Source organism: Paramisgurnus dabryanus, chromosome 2 (genome assembly GCF_030506205.2).
Source record: "Paramisgurnus dabryanus chromosome 2, PD_genome_1.1, whole genome shotgun sequence".
NCBI lineage: Eukaryota > Metazoa > Chordata > Actinopteri > Cypriniformes > Cobitidae > Paramisgurnus > Paramisgurnus dabryanus.
Genome location: NC_133338.1, coordinates 47604614 through 47627614, shown reverse-complemented (window position 1 = coordinate 47627614; position 23001 = coordinate 47604614). Strand labels below are relative to the sequence as shown.

General features: G+C 36.1%; 2 protein-coding genes across 3 annotated transcripts in view; one reads left to right on the top strand and one right to left on the bottom strand.

Annotated features, from left to right (window-relative positions):
* Positions 1 to 256: 256 nt before the first annotated feature.
* On the bottom strand, positions 257 to 13575 carry slc1a1 (solute carrier family 1 member 1). The gene is made up of 12 exons (XM_065288893.2): positions 13273 to 13575; positions 9585 to 9725; positions 9290 to 9382; positions 9054 to 9168; positions 6735 to 6777; positions 6545 to 6649; positions 6268 to 6452; positions 5872 to 5979; positions 5236 to 5358; positions 1919 to 2113; positions 1705 to 1839; positions 257 to 1563 (listed from the first exon to the last, which is right to left on the bottom strand). Exons 1-12 carry the CDS (start codon positions 13367 to 13369, stop codon positions 1323 to 1325), a joined length of 1581 nt encoding a protein of 526 aa, XP_065144965.1. The 5' UTR covers positions 13370 to 13575; the 3' UTR covers positions 257 to 1322.
* A 2747-nt stretch (positions 13576 to 16322) lies between these two features.
* Positions 16323 to 23001, top strand: part of rap1gds1 (RAP1, GTP-GDP dissociation stimulator 1) — a 50311-nt gene continuing 43632 nt past the window's right edge. For both annotated transcript variants that reach the window (XM_065288895.1, XM_065288894.1), the window contains exons 1-3: positions 16323 to 16690; positions 18776 to 18886; positions 20999 to 21121. In XM_065288895.1, coding sequence (XP_065144967.1) covers positions 16687 to 16690; positions 18776 to 18886; positions 20999 to 21121 — 238 coding nt within the window. In that variant the 5' untranslated portion in view covers positions 16323 to 16686. The remainder of the gene's footprint in view (positions 16691 to 18775; positions 18887 to 20998; positions 21122 to 23001) is intronic.

The following is a 23001-nucleotide window of genomic DNA, read 5'->3' as shown; positions in this document are numbered from 1 at the left end:
TTAGAAATTAAAATGCACTCGGTTTCAAAGGCTCCTGTTTGTGTCATTGAGCCTCAGGTGTGATGTCTAGACTACCATTAATGCATTTCCCCTTGGACTGCCTTTCCTCTTGAGGACTAAATGAAAGACATCAATCATTATATCTATAACAGAGTTTTTTAGCAACGGCTGTCATCCTGCACCGTATTGTTATTTAAAGGCCTAAAGTACAATTATGCTTTTGCAAATAGTGGACATAGCAATCAATTTCAAATACTTTTTCAGGTGTCGACATGTCTTTATTGTTTTATGGATACACATACAGTACTTGCTGAAGTATACAGTATGAACTAATTTGGCTATTGTATTTTATTAATACATTATTACAATAATGTGCTTTATGGTGTCAGATTAGTTTCAGAACCCCAAACTCACTTCACATTTATAGTTTTCTGTCATTTCTGATGCAACACAGAATATTATATAAAATAAAAAGGAGGCATACATTTGGCACTCTGATTGTGTTTACAATAATTGCTCAGTCTCCTTAAAATGGTACAGTCAAAAAAATAAATAAATAAAATCAGTGGCTTACAGAAGAAACAATTAAGGCTTGCCACCCTTAATGTTATTTTTGACAAAATAATTTGAAACTGTGTAACAAAGATTTGCTTTTCACTCCATTTTCGCTACATGCAATATTTTGTTTCATTTCAAAAGTTTGTGTACAAATCTTCCCTTCATGTTGGCACATTAAATATGGCACTAATTTGAAACAAAAAACACGCAAAGCTGGCTTTCGATAGCAAGTACAGAATTGAAAACAAAAGAGACCCTTGAATTGCAAAAAAGCGTCAGTCAACGATTTTTGTGATATAATAACATTGTCCGGTTAATAGCATGCTTTCTGTTGCCTTGCACACTGTACACTAATCTGCCGATTTTCTAACATCCGTAAACGTGCGATACCGCACTGATCTCGAAATATGCTCGTATACTTGCTGCTAAAAAGCTATAAAGCAATTGGTTAGTGCGAAACAAATGAAACAAAGTAACTGTATTTGCATAATTGTTGGCAACATGAACTGTGGAAGCACGAAGTTGTTTACATTTTTCCTCGATGTATTTTCGCACTTGTCTAGCGCACACATAAGTTCAAGGGCACAGTTAGGACAAATGAAGGAAGGAGAACAGCCTGGGCAGGTATTGCTAATGCCTGCGCTCAGTCATCATGCCTCCTGTAATGAGTCCTTACCATGGCACTGAAGTTAGGGATGGTTCCTAAATCTCTGAGCCCTCCTTTTAGCGATGTCACATTTTCTAGGAGCGACTTACGCTTACCTCTAGAACTGTGAGGTTTCGGTGAAAGAAATGGCATCGCTTTTGTCGATGGCGAATCCACCGTTGACGTACGACTTTTTCTCGCACTCTTCGTCATCCAGTGTGGTCTCCAGCGCGAATGGGTTGACCGCATCCACGTCTGACGTGAGGTCCATCCTTTCCAGTTCTCGCTTTGACAGCTTCTGGACTATTCCAGCTCCATATGCATCTCCCAGGACATTGATCATGGTACGGAAGCGATCACTAATAGTTGAAACAACTGTTAGGTAATATCTGGTAAACCATGCAGTATGGTTGTTTGTATATTTTTCTATTTAGTAAATCCAAGCGCTGCTGTACAGTGGCCTAAGATGAGATATTGGACATGAATAGAGAGATACTTACAGCAGCCAATCAACAGCAACCACGAGGGTGACATCACTGGCAGGGAGGCCCACTGCTGTAAGCACTATCACCATGGTTACCAGTCCAGCATTAGGAACACCTGCAGCGCCAATGCTGGCTACCGTTGCCATAATACTATGGAGTGAACATGCCAAAAAAACATTTGAGTCCTCACAAATCCATTAAATAATAAAGCAGCTTATATTCCACTAACCTTATAGTCACAATCTGCCCAGCATCCAGTGCGTAGTTGTTCAACTGAGCTATGAAAATGGTAGCAACGGCTTCATAGAGTGCAGTACCATCCATGTTGATGGTGGCACCAACTGGAAGCACAAAGCGGGTGATCCTCTTGTCAATCCGGTTGTTTTCCTCTGCACATCGGAAGGTGACCGGCAAGGTGGCCGAACTTGTAAAATGCAATGAATCGATTAATGCATTTGTTAGAAACGTCGTTTATCCAAAGTCTCTTACAGTGCATTTTAAAATGTACATTTTATCTGTATGAGTGTTAATTGGAAGTCAAAACTGTGACCTTTGCAATGCTCTACCAATTTTAAAATATTATGGATTTAAGACAAACAGTCATTTGTTCCCTCATAAAAATATAAAACTACTAAATGATATCTCGAGATGCATTACTCTGCAATAAAAAGCTTAAAAATGCTGATCACAACACAACGTTAATGACCTTTTCTCTGTATTTTTCTTAGCATTTTAGGATTTTATTAGTTATTATTAATCGTGCCTATTGCTCTAAAAAGCACTTGGACACGCAAGGCCACTTAAAACGAACCTTGCATTGCATTAGTTAACAAACAAGTGGCATCTACAAACAAATGGTGCAAAACCTTTTCTGAGCCATGATTTTTCAATTACTTTTAACCAGTTGGACTCAATTTAAGTTTAATGGATGTACATAAGAAGGCAGTTCTCATAACAAGTGCCTTTGATAATGTTTTGTCTGCCTTTTTAGAATTTAAACAAACACAAACTTTGCCACTTGGTTTGATATTTTGTTATCCAATGCAATGGCTTAAAGGTGACATAGAATGATTGAACGGGGTATTTATCCTTGTTCTGTGATGTGACGTGTAGACAAAATGTTTTTATTTGTGTCTGTAATGCATTAGAAGCTTCCTAAAAACCTCTCTCAGATAGCTCTATTAGGGTGGGGGATTTTAAACAAGTGATTTTGCACCTATTTGGCTCCCCCTACTGGCTTAACTTGCAATCTCATTACTGATTGGCTGACTTTGCTGCCACTCAAAAAATGTAGCCAATTATTTTAAAGTGGAGGGGCAGTGAGATGCCTGTGATGTCATAAGCATCAGTTTTTCAGATTGGGCCGTTTTCTGGCTGACATTTCTAAAAGAGGAATTTCTACAAGAGTAAGATGTTTAACATGTTTAGCACTTTTTGTATGTTTGTGAATCCGGGTAGACTACCATTAGTCAACAAAGACAAGGTTAAATTGTTTTTCATTCTCTGTCCCCTTTAAAAGTAAAACCGTGAAACTGAATTGCATCCAACCACTCGGTCCACAGTTCACATCTTCTTTTCCAAACGCATAGTGAAGGTAGCCGCCACAGGACAAACACTCATCGTCTGAGACAACGTAGTGACAAAATGCTCTATAGAACAGTTGGTCCATTTAAGGCTACTGTAGAAATATAGTGGTGCGAATGGCGACTTCCATGTAGGGGGCCCACGGTGTACGGAGATAAAGACGGCTCATTAACGTAATAAAAACAATACAGTTCATAATATAGTGATGTATATTATACTCATGAGCTATTATAGCGCACGAGACGGAGACGGACCGCGTCATCTTGCGCACACATGCACGTCTCTCTGCAGCTTCCAAACCATACTCAGACATGGACACATGCAGTACAAATGATTTCTCATACAAATCACATCATTTATAGGCCATTAACAAATTAAGGATAGGAAAGTGGCGAAGGGTTAAGAAATATTTTTCTTTTAACTGATAATATTAATCATTCATAAATTCTTACCCTTGATTAAGCTGTTAATTTGAACATCCCTAATTCATTATCATCATATATCATAAAATATATGAAAGGTGCAAATGCTAGCATCCAGTTTTACCAATCCGACTTCAAGCGCTTTTGACCATTTTTTAAACATTACAGTAGCCCAAGTTGGTAAAGGATTCATATTTTATTTTGATGCTAGCAGATGCCCAGAAGATACCAACCATGGCAGAAGGCTAGGCCGAAATTAGCCTAATATCTAGGGCTGTTACGATTAATCCTGCAAATGCGCATTTTCTCAATGAATGAATTTTAATTAAATCCCTGCACATCCAAAAGCCAGAGGGCGCTCTCGTGCAGAAACTCCAATTGCCCCACAGACGAAGTACCATTACAAACACTATTCCAGATATTTTTTAAGTTGTTTCATGTATTTTCATGATAATAAAGAATATGATGATTTTGTTTAACGAGTGTTGCTTTTTTAAATGCACTTTATAAACGACTCAGACTCCGCATGATTTTAGATTGATGACTGACTAAAATGCCATAGTACACGCACAAGCTACGCATGAAACACATGATTTACCATTACAGTCCTACTGATATCGCAAATACGCATATCCCTGTGCATGGTTAGGATGAGAGCTTACGCAGCCTACGGAGGCTACTCTGCTGCTGCTCTGTGCCCCCGCCCTCCGAATTTGTCATACGTCACTAAGAAAAGTGCGTACACTACGCTAATACTCTCTCCTGAATACAGAGGAGTCTAAGATGGCGGCGCTACTGGAAGGTATTTATTTTCGTTTATAAAGTTTAAATATGGATATTTCTATAACAACACCGCACGGATTACCCTCAGAAGACCTTTGTTTATCATCCTGGAGCCGTTTGGAATTATTTTGTGAAGATGGACGCACTTTTCTTGGACTTGAAGGTCGTGGACCCCGTAACATTACATTTAATCAACTGAAAGATCTAAAACATTTTCTAAAATATCCGAAAATGTGTTTGTCTGAAAAACGATGGACATATGCAACTCGGACAGCTTAGGGGTGAGTAAATCATGGGTTTAATATCACTTTTGGCCGAACTATCCCTTTAAACCTTTTTCTGATTCAATCAATGTATTTTATTTCATACATAAAAGGCATCGGTCTATTTTGCATGAGATCTCAGTTATATATTGTAGTGTTGTGAAATGGTCACATGACATGCAAATAAAAAAATATTTTATATTTTAAAATACATGTTTTTTGTTAGCAAGAATTTTTTATTATTTATTTTTAATTGAATAATATAATTGTGATTCATTAATTTATTTTGGTATATTGGTATTAGCAAGTTACTGCATATAGCATTTTTCTTCAATTTCAAGCAGGCCCATGCAATTCCCTCGCGAACCACTAGGGATTCACCAATCCCAGCTTGGGAAACTGGTATATCGCGTCATTCAGCAAGTTATCGCACATAGCATTTGCCGTCAATACCGTGCAGCCCTAAAACAGATGCCAGTAGGTTTTCAACTCACCTTGAGGAAATCATAAGTGCTGTGACCAGTGCCTGTGTCATTCCCAGAGAGAAGGTGAATGGATTTTTCCTCACCACCACAAAGTATATGAGAGGGAGGAACACCATGGAATGGATGGCTAGTCTGTGGAAGCAGACAATAAATAAAACATCACTCTGCAGAAAGTGGTGCAATAACATGTTTTTTAATAAAGCCACCTATCAATTTAATTTTGAAGGATAGCTCTTCTGTGTCATTTATAGGCATCCAGTATTTTCCAGAATTGCACCAAGGGCATTTGGATTTATGTCCCCTTTGGGTGCTTCGACTGATTCTGTATGACTCAGCAATGTGCAATCCAAACTCGTCTTGTCTGGCTGTTCCACGTGAATGCAGATGGCATTTGTTAAACTGCAGCAATAGTATCTCCTGACTGATGCTCGGCTGGCTGTGTCTTTCAAATTAGTGGAAATTTGGAGTTTATGAAATGTGTTACGGCCACATCCGCAGCTCGAGCAATTTTAAATGTCCTTGGACCTTATCTGTGTGCGGACAGAGGCGTTATTAAACTGTATGCGAAGGGTTAACGGCCAGCCTAACAGCAGCAGTAAATCTGCTCCGCTGCTAATCAACAAGAGAACATTAAAGACTCTTCACCCGCTGAGCACTGTAACCATGTACAATCCCATCATCCTGAAGATTTCCCAGTCTTCCACCTCAATGATCTTGGCAGCAATTAGGAACAAAATTCCCACAGGCATGTAACTGAAAAATAAAATTATTGATGGATTTAAGTTAACACAGAACACAACATCACACCTGAAAAAGTCAAGCAAAAAAGATTTAAAGGCTATTATCTCTTCCTACAGTGTTTCTATGTTTAAATGCATAAATGTAATAAGAAATTTAGAGATTTTTACATTATATTTCACATACAACCACATCTTTTCTAGCAATGTTCCTTTGCAATATATTAAACAAGGTCAAGTTGCAAATCTTTGAATCTATGATATTCTGATGTGCCACTATAATTTGATCTGTGTCGAGACTAACCACATAATAATTTGAACAATTCGCATGGTGGCCTCATTCAAAGCATCGAAGAAATCGAGTAGGATGCGTCCCTTTTCACCCATCTTGCCAATGACCAGGCCGAAGGTCACGCAGAATATAATAAGACCAAGAACATTGATCCCATCTGAATACGCTCCAACAATCTTATAGTCTTTGGTCAAGTTCTACAACAAAAATAATGTAAACAGACCCTCATTATTATAGCAGACAATTTACAATATAACGTATCGCTCTTTGTCTGAAATCTTTGGCTTACCTGTGCAACAGTTGTGATGATTGTAGTCAACGGTGGAAATGTAGTTGTAAGAGTATTGTTAATGTTATTTGGCGCTGGTTCAATCTCTTTGCGCTGTGTCTTATACTGAAAGACAAATCATTTTTATTTCAACTATAAGCATTATTAAAACAATGGCTTAATATTCTTGTTAAAAAGCAGTATGTTTTACCTGTTGAAAACAGGCTTGCACCAGATTTTCAGGGAACATATTCCTTTAAATAAAGTGAGAAAAACAAATCATTGGGGATTAATGCATAAAACCATTTCTATTGCTGCTTTGCTATATAGCATACAGTTTTGTTTTTGTTTTTATGCATTTGGCAGATGTTTTTATCCAAGGGGTACATTTTTGTCTTGGCTTTTAAACCATTACTTTTTGCACTGCTAATGCAATGATCTACCACTGAGCTATACAGGAACAGGTATTTTATCACTTAAGCCGCCATTAAAATTGTCATCGCAGCACAAACGCAAACTATTAATACTCGATTGGACTATTACGATATAATGCAATTGGATAATGAGAACTTATATAACCTTAAAGGCGGGGTGCATGATCTCTGAAAGCCAATGGTGACATTTGAAATCACCTAAACAAACACGCCCCTACCCCAATAGAATCTGGACCTTCTTTTGATAGACCCACCTCACACATACGCAACCCAGACAACGATGTCGGTTAGTAGAGATGCACCTTATAGCTACATGTGTGTTTTGGTACTTGGCCCGACTCCCTTTTCCAAAGCGTTTCTCAAAAATTATGCCCCCCGCCTTTAAGGCTGAATAAATTGAACACTAATATCCCTACACTGTCAGAACGGAGCAGGACCCTTTTAAAAGGTCTTAATATGTAACATTAGATACAGATACTGTATGTACACATTTGGTACCACTATGTACCTTTGAGGTACTATTATGAACTCTTTAGGTACAAAGGTTTGCTTTTTTATAGGGTACCACCCCAGTGACAGCTGTGTGGTACATATTATTTTCTGACAGTGTATGCATTTAATGCATTAAGCTTCAAGGTACTTCATTTTATATCGGAATGCAAAGAGATGCAAAAGTTTTGGGATGGGGTGATTCATTATATTTCCCAGTTTACTACTTTTCCAGTTCTTCTAAGCCATGACACTGAATGTCTCTGCAAATTATGGTTCTCTTTGGCCAATAAAGAGAGAAATTTGGTGGACCAATGTCTACTACCACTGTCCATATCCTTATGCTGGAAAAATGTTTGCTTGCTTGGACTATGGTTGAGAAATGTAATATTAAGCTTGGCCCTTAAAAAACGTACATATTTAATAAGGAAAAACACTTCTGAATTTTATGATATCGGGGAGGTGTATGGACTTCAGTGGCGTAGTGTCTGGGCATGCATGGTATGCACATGCAAATGGGCCCGGGACAATAGGGGGCCCGGCCCTGGGCCCGCCCCAGCTTTTAATAATTTTTTTTTCAATTTAATTTTTATTTTTGGCTGCAATAAATATTTTTGTAGGCATATCATGTGTAGTGATTTCTTATTTCTCCGTAATGTCTAATTTCTCCGTCATTTCTTGGTTGCGTTATTTTTTTATTATTTTTTTTTTGCACTCCGCACCTGCCGTAAACTACTACACCATCATTTTTGTACATGATGAATCGCCGCGCCAAAAAAAAAAGAAAACATAGTGTGAGAGGTTACTTTACCGGCTATCTACATGAACATTAAGGATGGACAAATATAAACATAAAAGTGGGGCCTTAAAGAGAAAAGAGAAGGCGGAGAAGTTAGTTACGAGTCACACTACCCAAAACATTTAGTTTTTCTTTATTTAAACCTACCCTTTAAAGTAAAAAAGTAAAGTAAAAATATTTGACTACCTTATTAAAAGTATATGTTGTTAACAGACCTGCGCGCCACAGTTAACAGTGTCAACTGGCAAGGTTGGGAGGGGGCTTTGGCTTAAGGGGGCCCGTAAATTTTTTTTGCATATGGGCCCGGGACTGACTTGCTGCGCCACTGATGGACTTTGTTAATAATGGAGATATTGATAAAGCTTTGATGTGTGAAGTTATGGAGTATGAAATATGCTACATAAAAATGTCATGTTTTATAAAAGGAATAATCTTATGTTTTTAGGCCTGCATATTTTTGGAATTGCTTTGTTGTCTGCCAGAGGTTTGTTGTTGGGGATGGGGTGTAGAAAGTTAAGATTGTATAATTTGTAAAATCCAATAAAGACATGTTATACAATAATAATGCATCCTCCACTAACATTTGACTAACAAGAAAGTGTCCAATTTTTTATTTTTTATAATTTGATATTAATAATAATATAGTATGTAGTAGTTTGGCAATTTTCTGAATTCATTTTGATTAATTTTTTATCTATTTAAAAATATATAAATAATACATTTCATGTGGTCATTAAGTGTCCAAATATTTTGTCAGGACAGTTCTTTACTTCTTTCACAACAAAGATAGAAAGGGTACAGTTTTTACCTAAGGATGTCCAACAAGGTGTCAACAGTGCTCACATTTGGAGTGCTTCCTTCTCTCTCCATATTATCGGCATTCTGGGAGATCCCAGGTTTTATAGTCGTCACAAGAACGATTCCTTGTAAACATAACATCTTTGTTAGTTAAACTAATCAGTTTTAGTTTTGGGATGCAGTTCACATCATTAAAGTTTATTGTTTTTATGTTTACTGAATAAAGTGCATGTGTCTGTGACTCACCTAGAATGACGGCTATGATGGTAGTGGTAAAGTAATAAGCTACTGCACGAAGACCAATCCTGCCTGATATCTCAGAGTCCAGCGCTGCCACTCCTTCAAAAACGAAAACAAGACTATCAAGTCAATTCTCCAAATAACAATGTCACCACAGTATAATAAAACAAGTATGTTGCTTAGAAAATAAACATCAAATCACAAAGATTTAAAAAACATTTGCATTGATGCTTTTGAAAATAGATGCTTTTATTCAGTGTGACTTAGAATGCAAGACAGAGAAAGAGAGATTAAGAGATACCTGTTATCATGCTGGAGACGATGAGTGGCAGGATGACCAGCTTTAACATTCTCATCAGGATTTCTCCTGGGAAGCCAAAGTACTGCTTTTCAAGATTGGACAGAGAGGCGTAGTCTCGTACCACTACTCCAAGCAAAATTCCTGTAACAGATTGATAGAGAGTTTAGCTGCGATTACTGAACAAATGAAGCTTGCTGTATATGTGAAGGCAATAAAGGAACCTGAGCTAGAACCAGCAAGCAGTATTTCTGTTACAAGACAGCTAATAGCCGTCCAAACACGGTCCAGACGTCTAGGCTTAAACAAGCCAAAATTTGGGCTGTCAGTGAAAATGTAAATGATGTCTAACTATAGGCAAAATAAATGAAAATAAATAAATGAAACCAAACACCTTGTAATCACTATGCTTACATCAGACATCTTGCAACTCATTTTGGCAAAAACGGCATCTAAATTCAAGTTTAAGTGGGTTATAGCCGGACTATATCGAGTCTATAGTGCTGTTGATTATGGGGGGTGACAGAAAAATGTAAGTTTCAAACTGAAGTCCAATGGACCTTTTGCGTGTTTGCAAACACAGATGACGTTTTTTGTGGGCGGAGCCCAACTGGTGTCAGAAAGTGGCAGCTCTGCAGTAGCGCTGTGAAGTGTTTTAGTCTTAAACTGTGATTTTTTAGGATCCGGTGTTCTGTCGAAGTCTGTTTCCCCTATGTTTCTCTTAAATGTAATGTTTCTTATAGTGTTTTCACCACGTTACATTTATTTTTTAGATAAATTAAAAGTTTAAATGGCTTGGCTACTGATATGTGTGCATGCATGTAATGTATATGTATTGTTCTTTATTGATAAATCAATTATTTTTACAGTATGAATCGCTAAAGTACATATAAGAGCAATACTATCATGTATTCCATATAATATCATTTATTAAATATTTAATTATTTTCCTGTTTTCTATCAGTTCTTCTTTATATTTATAGCCTACGTGTTTGTTCTATAACTATTATAAAACTATTAAATTTACATACAAATGTATTTGTATAGGTCTGTTTATTTATTAATAACACTTTACTACATCATGTGTGTGTGCGGCTATATTTATATATTTATTAAGTATGTAAACATCATAATTTTAGAACAAACAGGAAGAAGACATATAAGGTAAAAAGTAATAGTAATATAAAACAGAAATTATAAAATATTTAATAAATTGTGATATTATGAAATTAAATGATATTCAAAATATAAAAAAATATATATGATAGCGAACTATAACTATAAAGTGTGTAAATAACTCTTAAGAATGCACAAAATTGAGTTAAAGGGATTTACCCAGAATGAAAATGATGTCATCATTTACTCACTCTCAATTGTTACAAATCTGTATTCATTTCTTTGTTCTGATGAAATGTTTGAGAAATGTTTGTAAGCAAACCATTTGTGAGCACCACAAATAACTTCAAATAACTTCTTTATTTCCATATAAAGCTGCTTTAAAACAATGTAACATTGTAAAAAAGCACTTCATAAATTAATTTGAGTTGAGTTGCAACATCAGACTCGATACTTTCTGATCATTACAGGATCTGCTGAATTTGCTACTGCCGCCGGTATACTGGTAGAGTTGCTGTACTTCAGTTAAATTTATAATCTTCAATTTAATCTCCTCTCATTCTTATAAGATGATGGATTTGGATATAGTGAGATATCAAAAACTAAAAGCTTTCCAATAAACTTAATTAGGTCTGTAGGATTGCAATGGAGGTACCCGGATTGTATTTATTTACATCCATTGGTCTGAGCCAAATCCATATGTGATCTAAGCCAACCTTTTTAAAATTCTTGCTCAAGCAAATGTCTGCTTTTAACAGATAGTGACCCGTTATTGGAAAGGCCCATTTAAAGTTGTTATCTAGCAATAATTCAATTGTAAAATTGACATTTTTGTGAAGCCCTAAACAGATACAAATGCTGTGTTTATGCCACCACTACATGACATTTTTTTTACTTCGCTATTGTGCAAAGAGTTAGGAATAATCTATTAAACGCTGCTTAATTGCCTCACCAATCAAATATGAATTGGCTAATAGAGAAATAGTGAGATTTTATTGGAAATCCTATGGGCAACATTTTACAACGCTGTCAAACATGATGACTAAAGCTTTTATGGTGTATATATATATCTGCTTCGGTTTTTTTTTAATAATCATACACAGAATAATGTGACCCAGTGCCACATACACTAAAAAATGCTGGGTTATTTTCAACCCAGCGTTAAGTCAAAAAGGGACGAACCCAGCAGCTGGGTTAAAATTAACCCAGGAAATGTTTATATTTGACCCAACAATGAGTTAAAACAACACAGCATTTTAGGTTAAAACAACCCAGCAAGGGTTAAATTACACTGAAAAAAATTATTCATTCAATTTACTCATTTTTTTAAGGTAAGTGGTTGCAATTAATTAATTTAAGCTACATGTTTTGCTTTTCTAATTTATTTTGTTTAAATGTAGCTTAAATAAATTAATTGCAACCACTTGCCTTAAAAAATTTAAGTAAATTAAATGAATAATTTTTTTCAGTGTACAACCCAGTGGGCTGGGCTCGTCCCTTTTTGACCCAGCTCTGGGCTGAAAATAATCCATCATTTTTTTAAAGTGTGGCTACCCAATCACATGATTGCTGGTCTAGCTGGTAGACATGTTGTTCACCAGTGACAAATACTAGTTAACCATAGTCTTTCATACACTCTCAAAAGAAAAGGTAGGCTACATAAGCTGTGGTTGGGGGTACCATTTTAAAAGGTCCTAATATTATAAAATAAATTATAAAACTAAATAAATAACAAGTAAATTTGCATCATTCTGTCCACAGAATTGTTCACATACATAAATATTAGGTTTGCACAGGTTATCATATATATTTTATACAATGATTTAAAAATTACTAATTGTAATTTCTATTGGTTTGATATGGCAATATATGTAAACATATCACTTTTGCTGTTTCATTATTTGTTTTGTGTTATTAAACATGATTTAAAACATCATTGGTTGTGGAATATGGCTTTCAGATTTAGATAGTATTTCATTTTTTTATGTATTCGCTACACTACGTCGTCACAAAAGGCCAACACATTAAACATTAACTCTACCATTTTTTTCTAGGCAGTAATAAGCTTTCTTAAACCAAGACTTAAATCCACGTGTCTATACAAAAAATAATCTGGATTTTATTATCAACAATCATTGATAAATGAGTAAAAATGTAGCAACAAATATGTACAATATGTTCTATATTTTTATTTGTGTCAAATTTTGAATGAACACAGAGAGATGTAAAAGTGCTCGAGTCTGGTCACGTTTCTTTGAGGCAGTAGTAAAATATCTGATAGCAGACCTGTCTTGGGACACAGACACACATGATCAACGCCTTCATTCATTTCATTCACCCATGCACACACCTGCAGAAATGTGCAGCAACAAATATAAACAGTGCAAATGGTGGTATTGATCGACATCACCCCGGTCCACGACTCTCCTGCGTCCATGCAATGCCACACAGTCATGCAATAGCAAAGACTGAATGAAACGATAGCGCAGGATATAAAACGAATCGAATAAGACAATGGATGTAGATGTTATCACGCAAAGTGCTGCGGATAAACGCACTATAGCGCAGATCTTACCCAGTATCACTGATGTGATGGTTGCTAAGAGAATCCAGTTTCTCTTCAGTACGCCTTTTACATTCCTGCCTTTCCTCTCTTTCTTCAACATATCCATGATGAAGAGGCACACGGGCTGTATGAAAATGCGCAGGAATTCCGAGGCACGCGATCTTGCTATTCCTTTGGATCAGATGCACAAAGGACCGGTGACAGATACTGAAGTAACGGCAGCAGGTTCGACTGAAGCTGATGGGAGGGAGGGGTGATGATGTGAGCTGCGCGTGTCTGCTGCTTAACACGACCTCTCATTTCGCATCACAGGATCATAAATACAGATTTGGCAACAAATGGAGTTTGGAAAGCCTGAAATGTCATCAATCAGAGGATGATGATGAGTCACATTTTGTAAATGATATAATGCTTGCTGTTAGATTGTTATACTGTTACATTATAACACTGTAATCGAATTCTGGTTAAACATTAGAAATCCTGGCATATGTTATGTGTTAAATCAGATTAACAATTAACACCGAGATTAAGAGGAAATCACGTTCAGGAATTTACCTTTCTAAGATAGGTCTGGGGAATATTTTTTTTAAAGCCTGTTCTTCTTGTTCATGAACAAGAAACAAGTTGTTCATTTTATAAAATGTTCATTTTAATTTTTTATTTAGTTAAAAAACAAACAGGCTGTTTGAATACATGTCTTTAAGATTATACATTAATTTATTCAACCAAAGGTGCGAAACACAAGTGAAAGATATTGTAGGTTAAAGATTAATGTGCACCATCAAACTAACAGTCTATTTTAAGGTATATATAGACGGTTTTAGCAGTAACAACATAAACAAGCGGCTTTCGTGGTCATCACGTAACTTTCGGTAAACTCCGCGAAGAATAAATAACAACAAAGGCCTTTTAAAGTAGTTTATTTATATAACAAGCAAAATAAACAACACGTAGCCTAGACTACACAGGAACCCCAAAATTTGTTATTTTCGACGATGTATTTGTTTAATAGTTCAGTTTCAGCAACTTTACCATTAAATAAACAGAAGCCGGAAGTAAAGGTCGGACCAGACGCTAGTGTCACCCCACGTGCACCAGATGAAACAGTATTTACTGGTAATAGATTTAGGCTAACAAAATAAATAAATAAAAAAAAACTATAATAGCCCTAATAATCACTTAATGTGAAAAAAGTACTATCACCCATATGAAAAAAAAGTTTATTATACTTTAGTATTTACCATAGTAAACTGTAGTAGCCTAGTATACTGTAGTATATTGTAGTAATTACTATACTTTGTTAATGTATACATGCTACAGTATTCTGTAGTAAAAACTGCAGTAGCCTAATTTGATAAACTGTAGTAAATAAGTAATATACTTTAATATCAATATTTAATTATCTAAAAATTGATCATAGTTTACTGTATAATCATTGAATTTTCATGTGTTTGTTGTGTGCACGGACAGTATTTTAAACAGTAAGATTAATTCACACCCCTTACTGAAAACACAAATGACTAAACAGTATGTTTGTCTTTAGATAACTCAGGTATTTGGTATTCAATGCTTTATATAGACGTTATAGTGCAATGTTTTATCCAACACAATGCTGCCACCCTGTGGAGTAACGTTGTGCCCCTTGAATCAATTTTATTTCACAATTTGTATTATTATGAAGAACCATGTTTATGTCAAAATGTATTAAATGCACAGGTTGTTTCAAACAGAAAAAACTCGGTGTTTGATATTGACACAGTGTAACAGTAATGACACAAGTTCATAAAATCTGGTGTAGCAGCTGAAAAAAAAAAAACCCTCCACTCTACAGAGGAATTGAGTGTTATATATTAAATATATAAAATAAATACTTTTACAATTTCAATCATATTAAACCCATAAACTTGCCTACTAAGACAAGTGGCTTTGGAAAATATATATGAATGGATATAAATGTTATTACTACATTTGGTAACTTCATATTTATTTATTATATTATTATAGTAACATTTTGATAGTATTTATTTATTTTTTATGCACAATTACCTATAATTGCCTTATGCATTATATTAACAATTTTAGGGACCTTACAGAATAGGGTTTCGTCATAATCTTTATTTAAAAATAACACTTTAACCCATAATTCAAAAGTGCAATATAACACAATTACACTGCTTTTGTCTTTACTCTTTTGAAAACAATTTGCCTACGGGGTATACTTCGGTCCTTTGAATTATTTGAAAATAATGCACACCCGCGGTGTAACGGCACGACGTATTGCACCTTGGGTGTGCATTATTTTCTTATAATTCAATGGCCCGTCGTCAGTTATTCCTCTTATACCACGGTTACCACAAACATTGCTCTGGTGCCTATTTTTAAGACATTTGACAAGTTAGGTGTGCGGTTATCAGAAATTAATGCATACCCACGGAACATTTCTCAGCCAATCAGAATACAGCATTGAACAGACCCGTGGTATAACTATTTCAGAAACTTCAAACCACTACATATTCAAGTCATTGACTTAAGCACCAAAACAAAATACAGTTCACAGTACTAAAGAATTTTCTTTAATAATTTATTTCACAAAATGTCCAATAGAGGGCGTAACACCATTGTTCTGTGATTTCTGGGTTCAATCCCAAAATTTAGTATTTTTAGTATTTACTATAGTAAACCGTAGTTAAATTCGCATATACTAGTGTTTACAGTAAACAAAAACGTCTGCTAAATGACTAAATGTAAATGCCACAGTATACTTCAGTCTTTTTTTCGTATAAGATGGCGCATTTACATTTTAAAATGTAGTGCTAATATAAATGATAAAAAATGAAGATATTGTTAATAGATATTTGACATATCTGCAATACAGAAATCTATTGTATATCTGAAGGGAATGTAGTAATATAAGCAAGCCATCAGCCTCTGGGCGGGATTTAAACAAAATAGGCGTGGCTTGTGTTTACGACAACTCTCTCAACCAATCAACACCGAGAAAATGACCTTCTCTACTGACCATCAACCAATCAGTTGCGAGTAAGGCGGAGTTTCGGCATACTCGTCTTCTGTGCATAGAATCAGACCGCTCGTTCGGTAGAAGGAAGTGCTTTTATTATCGCTTTAATTTGGTGTACACGAGCCTTCATCAGTTCGTATAAAATTGCGTAACCCCCGACACTGGCAAAGAGGGGTCGTTTGTACCTTTCCAGCATTTCAACGCTATACCTGAAGCTGTGGAAACGCTGTTTTCTCTATATTGCCGGAGTAGCGTGGGTTAAGGTGGGCCTTGCCCGGATATCTGTCTGACAAGCGAACCAAAACCGATCCGGTACCCACCTCAAGATAACCAGCACGGTCACGCGCATAGTTAGTCCTCTAAAGACTACGTTTGCAGACCGTTTGGACTTTAACACACTCCAAATGGGTAAGTAATGAAAAAGGCTTTAAAAGACATTAATGCACATATCAAATGAAGAACATAACATTACTCTTGATCCGGATTCATTTAGGATGCGGTGTAAATGCAGTGCATATGCAGTGCATAGAGTACATTTACATGCTTTAACTTGTTTAATGGCAAATTAATGTGTAAGTTGCACATACAGTAGATGAGGGTTTTCTCCAGGGTGGCAGGAGGAGGCTGAACTAACCGGCTGTGTCCTAAATCCAGTAAACAGACCTACCCAGTAGACATCATTTTTTTGCAACATAGTCAGTTGATCTGTGTAAGCTGTGGTGACTCCCTATGGTGCTCAAAATGCTGCTCACTACGTTTAAGACGCAGCCAGAGCTTGTTCATCCCAAGGCATCATGTTGTGTGCTTTGGATACAGTATGCAGAAAGCCTTTAGGGAGGCTGTGATGTAACTGTTGTTATTCACAAATGCACAATATTGAACATCCGAGCATCCATACTTTGTGATTGGGTACCATTATGTTAGTCCAGCCTGGTGAGATGATCCCCATTAAGAGCATTTCTGTTGAAAATAGTCTTAAACATAGTTTGATATGGGTTTTAATTTAGGTTTATTACCGCCGCTAACGTTTTATAATATATTCATCAGACATCCCTAATGCATGGTAGTTTTGGGTGATTGACAGCCTGTGATGTAATAGTTGACACCAATACGCTGCAACTATTTGTTTGATTTGTAAATAGTCCATGTTTGCAACTGCAATGCACATGCCCAACTATTTAAGATAAATATAAAAAATGAGGATGCAGAAACTGAAGGAATTCTCATGTAAGGTAAGGTAAACTTTATTGTCCCCCGTGGGAAAAAATTGTCTTGGGCCATCACCCATTCTGCAGCAGTACACACATCAGACAAATACAATTCACAAAATACACAGAATACATAAAATTACAACTCTATACTTCCCCTATTTAACAACCTTATAGACACTGGAATAAAAGAGTTTTTAAATCTATTTCATCTGCAGCGAGGAGCTCTGAACCTCCTGCCTGAAGACAATAACTCATACTCTGTATTTAAAACATGTGAAAAGTCACAGACAATCCTCTCAGCGTGGATGTAAGCAGATGCACAGTGAATTTTCGGTTAATATCCTGATATGGATGTGTTAGAGGATGTGTTTGCTCCTCACTCAATCCCCCTGTGTTAATTTTAACCCTTTAGAAATCGTGAATCTCAAATAACAATCCTGCCTTGCCACATTTGCTCGTGGTCATTGAAAATGTAAAGTACAATTTCGGTCAAAATTGCCAGCAGTTTATTTTATAGGCAAGGCAGGGCCAGACAAGATTATTTATATAGCACATTGTATACAGAAAGGCAATTCTGGCCACGTAGTTTAAGATGTAAAATATGTACATTTTTAAAAGAGACAAATCTATGGAATTTGGACTTGAAATCAAAAGCTTTTCATATGCTCTATTATACATTCAAATATAATGCAAAATGCAATTATGAAATTTGTATTTAAATTTTTTTTATAAATATAACACTGAAGGAAATTATGCTATTAATATCAAACTGGGCACAGTAAACATTTTGTATACAAAATTTACTTTGTCCATTCCCATTAAAATTCAAGTTTTTGGGAACTTGTGCTTTTATGCATTGTATTTTTTGGGCCACAAAGTATATGTGTTCTTTTTCTAAATAGGAAGTAGATATTGTGAGTGGTTTAATATTAAATCTGGCTTATTGTTGAGCTTCATCTCAAGATGAGTTGAATCATAATTTAATGGGCACATCATCAAGACTCCACTTACTTCAGCTATCCACATTATGAGAAGGGCTTTCCGGGATCACCATTTACTTTAATTGGATTTTTTCTACTTGTGATATTTTTTGAGTCATAACCAATTCTATATCTGGTGATTTTTCTATTATTAGTTACATTATCAGAATATGTTTGTCACCAATTCTTTGTACTTAAAGCAGTGCACCTTACAATTGACATTTTATTCTTTACATTTTGTGCATTGGTGAATTAATAAATAATTGAAGGAATAATACTGTGCATTGTTTTTCTTTCATCAGCCGATAACCTAAGCGAAGCACTGAAGACGCTAAAGCTCTCGTCGGTAGAAAGCGCTACAGACACTACTGAAGGATGCTTGGACTGTCTGCTCAAAGCCTTGGCCCACAATAGTAAGTCAACATATCTTCAATTTTAATTCAGTTCAATTTTATTTATATAGCGCTTTTCACAATTCTTTATTTGTTTCAAAGCAGCTTTACATGAATGAAAACAAGAGAAAACAAGCAAAATCTTAGGACAACAAAGTAGCAAAGTACAGCAGCTAAGATTATACCGTATTAGTGAGAAGAGTAATAATGTAACGTTTATGAAATGTAATGTAACAGCGTAATCTTTCATTTTCCGATTGAAAGAAAAAAACGTTAATGAGCTCAATTTGGCTTACGTGACACTTATGTTATATCAAACTCTATATTTAAAATGGCTCATTTGGAGAGCCCAAGGATGTAACTCCTTGCATATTTTTCTGCTGTGTCAGATTGCAGTGATTAATGTACTAATTTGATGACAAAAAAAGCATCAGTAAAACGTTTTTGAAAGATTAAAGGAATCTTCTAGAAACATTTTACTGTGAAGGCATTGAGGGATGACTTAAATTATTTTCTCTGGTAACCGCCAGTATGCCACCGATGATGTAAACATGGCTTAAAGGGATAGTTCACTTAAAAATGAATCATCCTCATGTTGTTCTAAACCTGTATGAATTTCTTTTTTTCTGATGAACACGAAAGAAGATATTTTGAGAAATGATGGTAAACACACAGCTGATTGTAACCATTGACTTCCATAGTAGGAAAAACAAATATGATGGATTTCAATGGTACCGTCAAATGTGTGCTTCCCATCATTTATCAAAAATATCTTCTTCATAATTGATCACAATACTTCCATAATATTTGTTTTCCTACTATGGACAAACATAGTACCTATCATTTATCTTCTTGGTTTGCATGCCAATATATTTTAGTTTTAATTTCAGCTAAATTAATAAGTAAGGATGCTATATTGCCTAAAATAAACTCAAACTGGCTTGAGGCCATTTTTAAAATTGACACTTGGTCGAAGTACTGCAGAGCTATTTTAAGGTTAAAAACAAAATATTTCTGTAAATGCACTGTACTGTAAATGTTTTTCTATTATTTAACATATAATAATACTTTAAAATAATAATAATAATCAGGGTTTCCCGCAGAAAATGTGTTAGTTAAGGTGGTAGGGTTGGGGGGGTGGTTGTGGCCAGGGGCGTGGCAGTCAAAGGGGCGTCATGATAAAAATGAAAATATTTTAATTTAAAACTTAATTTGGAAGAAACTATGACAGAAAATGAACATATACTAGATTATTAATGAATTAAATGTTTTTAACAGATACCTCTGACGAAAATAGCTGCGTGATGAAGTGAAACTAAAGGTTTAATAAACACAAAAAGATTTGTAGAACATCTGGCAAACGATGATAGATAGCGCAAAGATTGTTAAAACTATAGACTAAGGGGTTGTGTACACCAAAACTTTTAAACGCGGCTGAAAACGTCTGGACAACGCCAAATGCCAGCTGTTTTTCAGCTGAGTGCCAGCTTTCTTCAGCTAAGCGCTTTGGTAGCTCTGATACGTCAGCTATGAGACGGTTGGTTGCTGTGATACTTGTCCCACCCCATCTTCACTGTGATTGGACAGCCGCATGAGAACTGACATTGACGAGCGGAGCTTTTCTTCCAAAGTTGAACATTTTTCAACTCTCGCTGCTCAGCGCTGAGCGCGGAAAAACCGCCGGGCACCGGTTTTCAGTGCGGAAGAAAACCGCTAGCTGCTGGCTTATTTGAAAAACGCCGAGCTTCTATTGGAAACTATTGAAAACATGCACCGGCCGCGGGCATAAAAGGTTTGGTGTGTCCAGCCCCTACTACAATAACAGGCTTAAATAAACCCGAAACATAAGTCCACTTACAGTTCTCACGGACACGGGTTTTATCAACCTAAAGACAGTTGACAGACCACGTCTTTCTCTCATTTAGCCTGTGTGGTGCGCGTGCCTGCTTGCGGTGTGAAGCTCATCCGCGCTATTCTCCGAGATGCACTTGACGGCCTTTTGTGCTGCGAATTATTTTTTTTGGACGACCTAGTTAAGGCGGTAGGGTTTCCCAGCTTAGGCGGGCCGCCCGAACTGCAAAGTGCTGATAATATTTCTTAATCTATATTTACTATTTCTTAATCTATGTACAGATGTTGAGACTAGTGAAAAGATCCAGGAGATGGGTGTGCTTACCATAATGCCCGGTCTGCTGTCTGCACAAAACTCATCTACACCGAAAGTAGCCAACATCATTGCAGAAGTGGCCAAAAACGGTAAGTACTTCTACCTAGCCAGTTTTTTCTCACAGATTCTGTCAGACGCTTTCATCATTTTCACAAGCTGACATGCTATTCCTGTCCAAACCGTTTGGACAGTTTTTATCTGTAAGTGCATTTTTATCTGCTAACATTTTACGTCTTGACCAGAATAGTACAAATGTAACTGGCACGTTCAGTATCTTCATCTTACATCAAATTGAATTCACAGTATTCATTTGAACTATCCTTGGTAGTATATAACATATCCGTGTTAATAGAAACCTTTATATGTCCGTATTTTTTTATCTTTTATTCCCCTCACTGTGCTTTATGTCTCTGCCAAGCCCTGATTTTTTTCTCCTTTGGTTTTACCGACGCTGCAGTTGAACTGTGGTCATTCATGTGTGTCATTATTACTGCTATTGACAGCATGAAGAAAATGATAGCCTCACACGTACACTTATACGATCAATGCAGCAAAACCTGTCAAACTCAGGGCAGATGAAAAATAATGCGCATGTATGTAATACTATACGCAGGAGTACTGTTAAGAAAGCTTTGTATGCAAGTATCAATACTGGATAGACAATACTAGATTATTTAATATCACACTTTAACCTGATTATTACTGATTTAATTATTATACATTTTGGTGAGTTATTCACGCAATACATTTGTATTTTGTGTCTATGATTAAAGGGATAGTTCGGCCAAAAATGATATTAAACCCATGATTTACTCACCCCCAAGCTGTCCGAGTTGCATATATCCATCGTTTTTCAGACAAACACATTTTCGGATATTTTATAAAATGTTTTAGATCTTTCAGTTGATTAAATGTAATGTTACGGGGTCCACCCATAGTCCACGACCAGTGTTGGGAGTAACGCATTACAAAATATAATATATTACAGTAATATATTAGTTTTTGCTGTAACGCAGTAATATAACGCATTACTAATAAAATTTTGGTAATATTTTACTCGTTACAGTCTTAGTAACGAGCGCGTTACAACAATGCATTTCAAAAATAGACGTGTTATTTTAATTTTTTTATTTTTGACCAATGCGCGCGACCAGCATCCACACAGGAAAAAGCTGCGGGTAAAATAGTAATGGCTGCGTCCCAAACAGCATACTTCCATACTATATAGTAGGCGAAAAGCACTACTTCTCGTACTCTTTGCCTACTATATAGTATGGAAGTAGGCGGTTTGGGACGCAGCGTATGTCTCTTTCCAGGTGCTGTATGCAGCATGTTCATTTTTACTTTAATTTTGTATTTGACGCGTTTCTTAAAGAGCCGAATCTGGGAAGTCCGCGGCTGTATAAGCATTGACTAAAGTGGTCGCAATCAGGTCCGGTAGCGCCACATATGCAAAATTCTGCGAATGAGAGCACTAAGTAAAAGCAACAGAAAGTTTCTATCGGTCTCCCATGCTGCTTGAACCTCAGAAGTAAAGAGACTTTTAGAAATCTTGCCAGTAAAATCCATTTCACCACACCAGCAATGATAAGGTAAGCTAACGTTGTTATGGTTACAGTCTATATGCATAATAGATTGCTAGGCTATTCCTATGCTATCTACAGTTTTATTACAAACAGCAACCTAAACTACAACATAACATTAATGTAGACTTAAACATGGTTATTTAAATAGTACATTTAAACATCACTGGTTAAAGTTTTTACCAGCCTTTGTATGGGAGCCTATATTCATTGTTTGGCAAAAAGCAGTGTTCCTCTGTTTGTCTGTGTTTTATTAAGCAATTATATGTTAACCTACATGTAATCCTTATATTGTACTGAAATGAGCTGTATTCCTTGAGGCCTGATCCTCCAATAGCACTTTTTGATAAGTTGTGTCAACCCAGTGCATGCCAGGTTTGTGCTGT

What these genes read in the sequence shown, in the direction of transcription:
- slc1a1 (XM_065288893.2), bottom strand. Translation starts at nt 13,369, where the DNA reads ATGGATATGTTGAAGAAAGAGAGGAAAGGCAGGAATGTAAAAGGCGTA. An exon ending in ATTGTTCAAATTATTATGTG is followed by an intron (nt 5,980 to 6,267) that starts GTTAGTCTCGAC and finishes TTTATTTTTCAG; the next exon opens with TTACATGCCTGTGGGAATTT. An exon ending in GTTGCTGTTGATTGGCTGCT is followed by an intron (nt 1,564 to 1,704) that starts GTAAGTATCTCT and finishes TTCAACTATTAG; the next exon opens with TGATCGCTTCCGTACCATGA.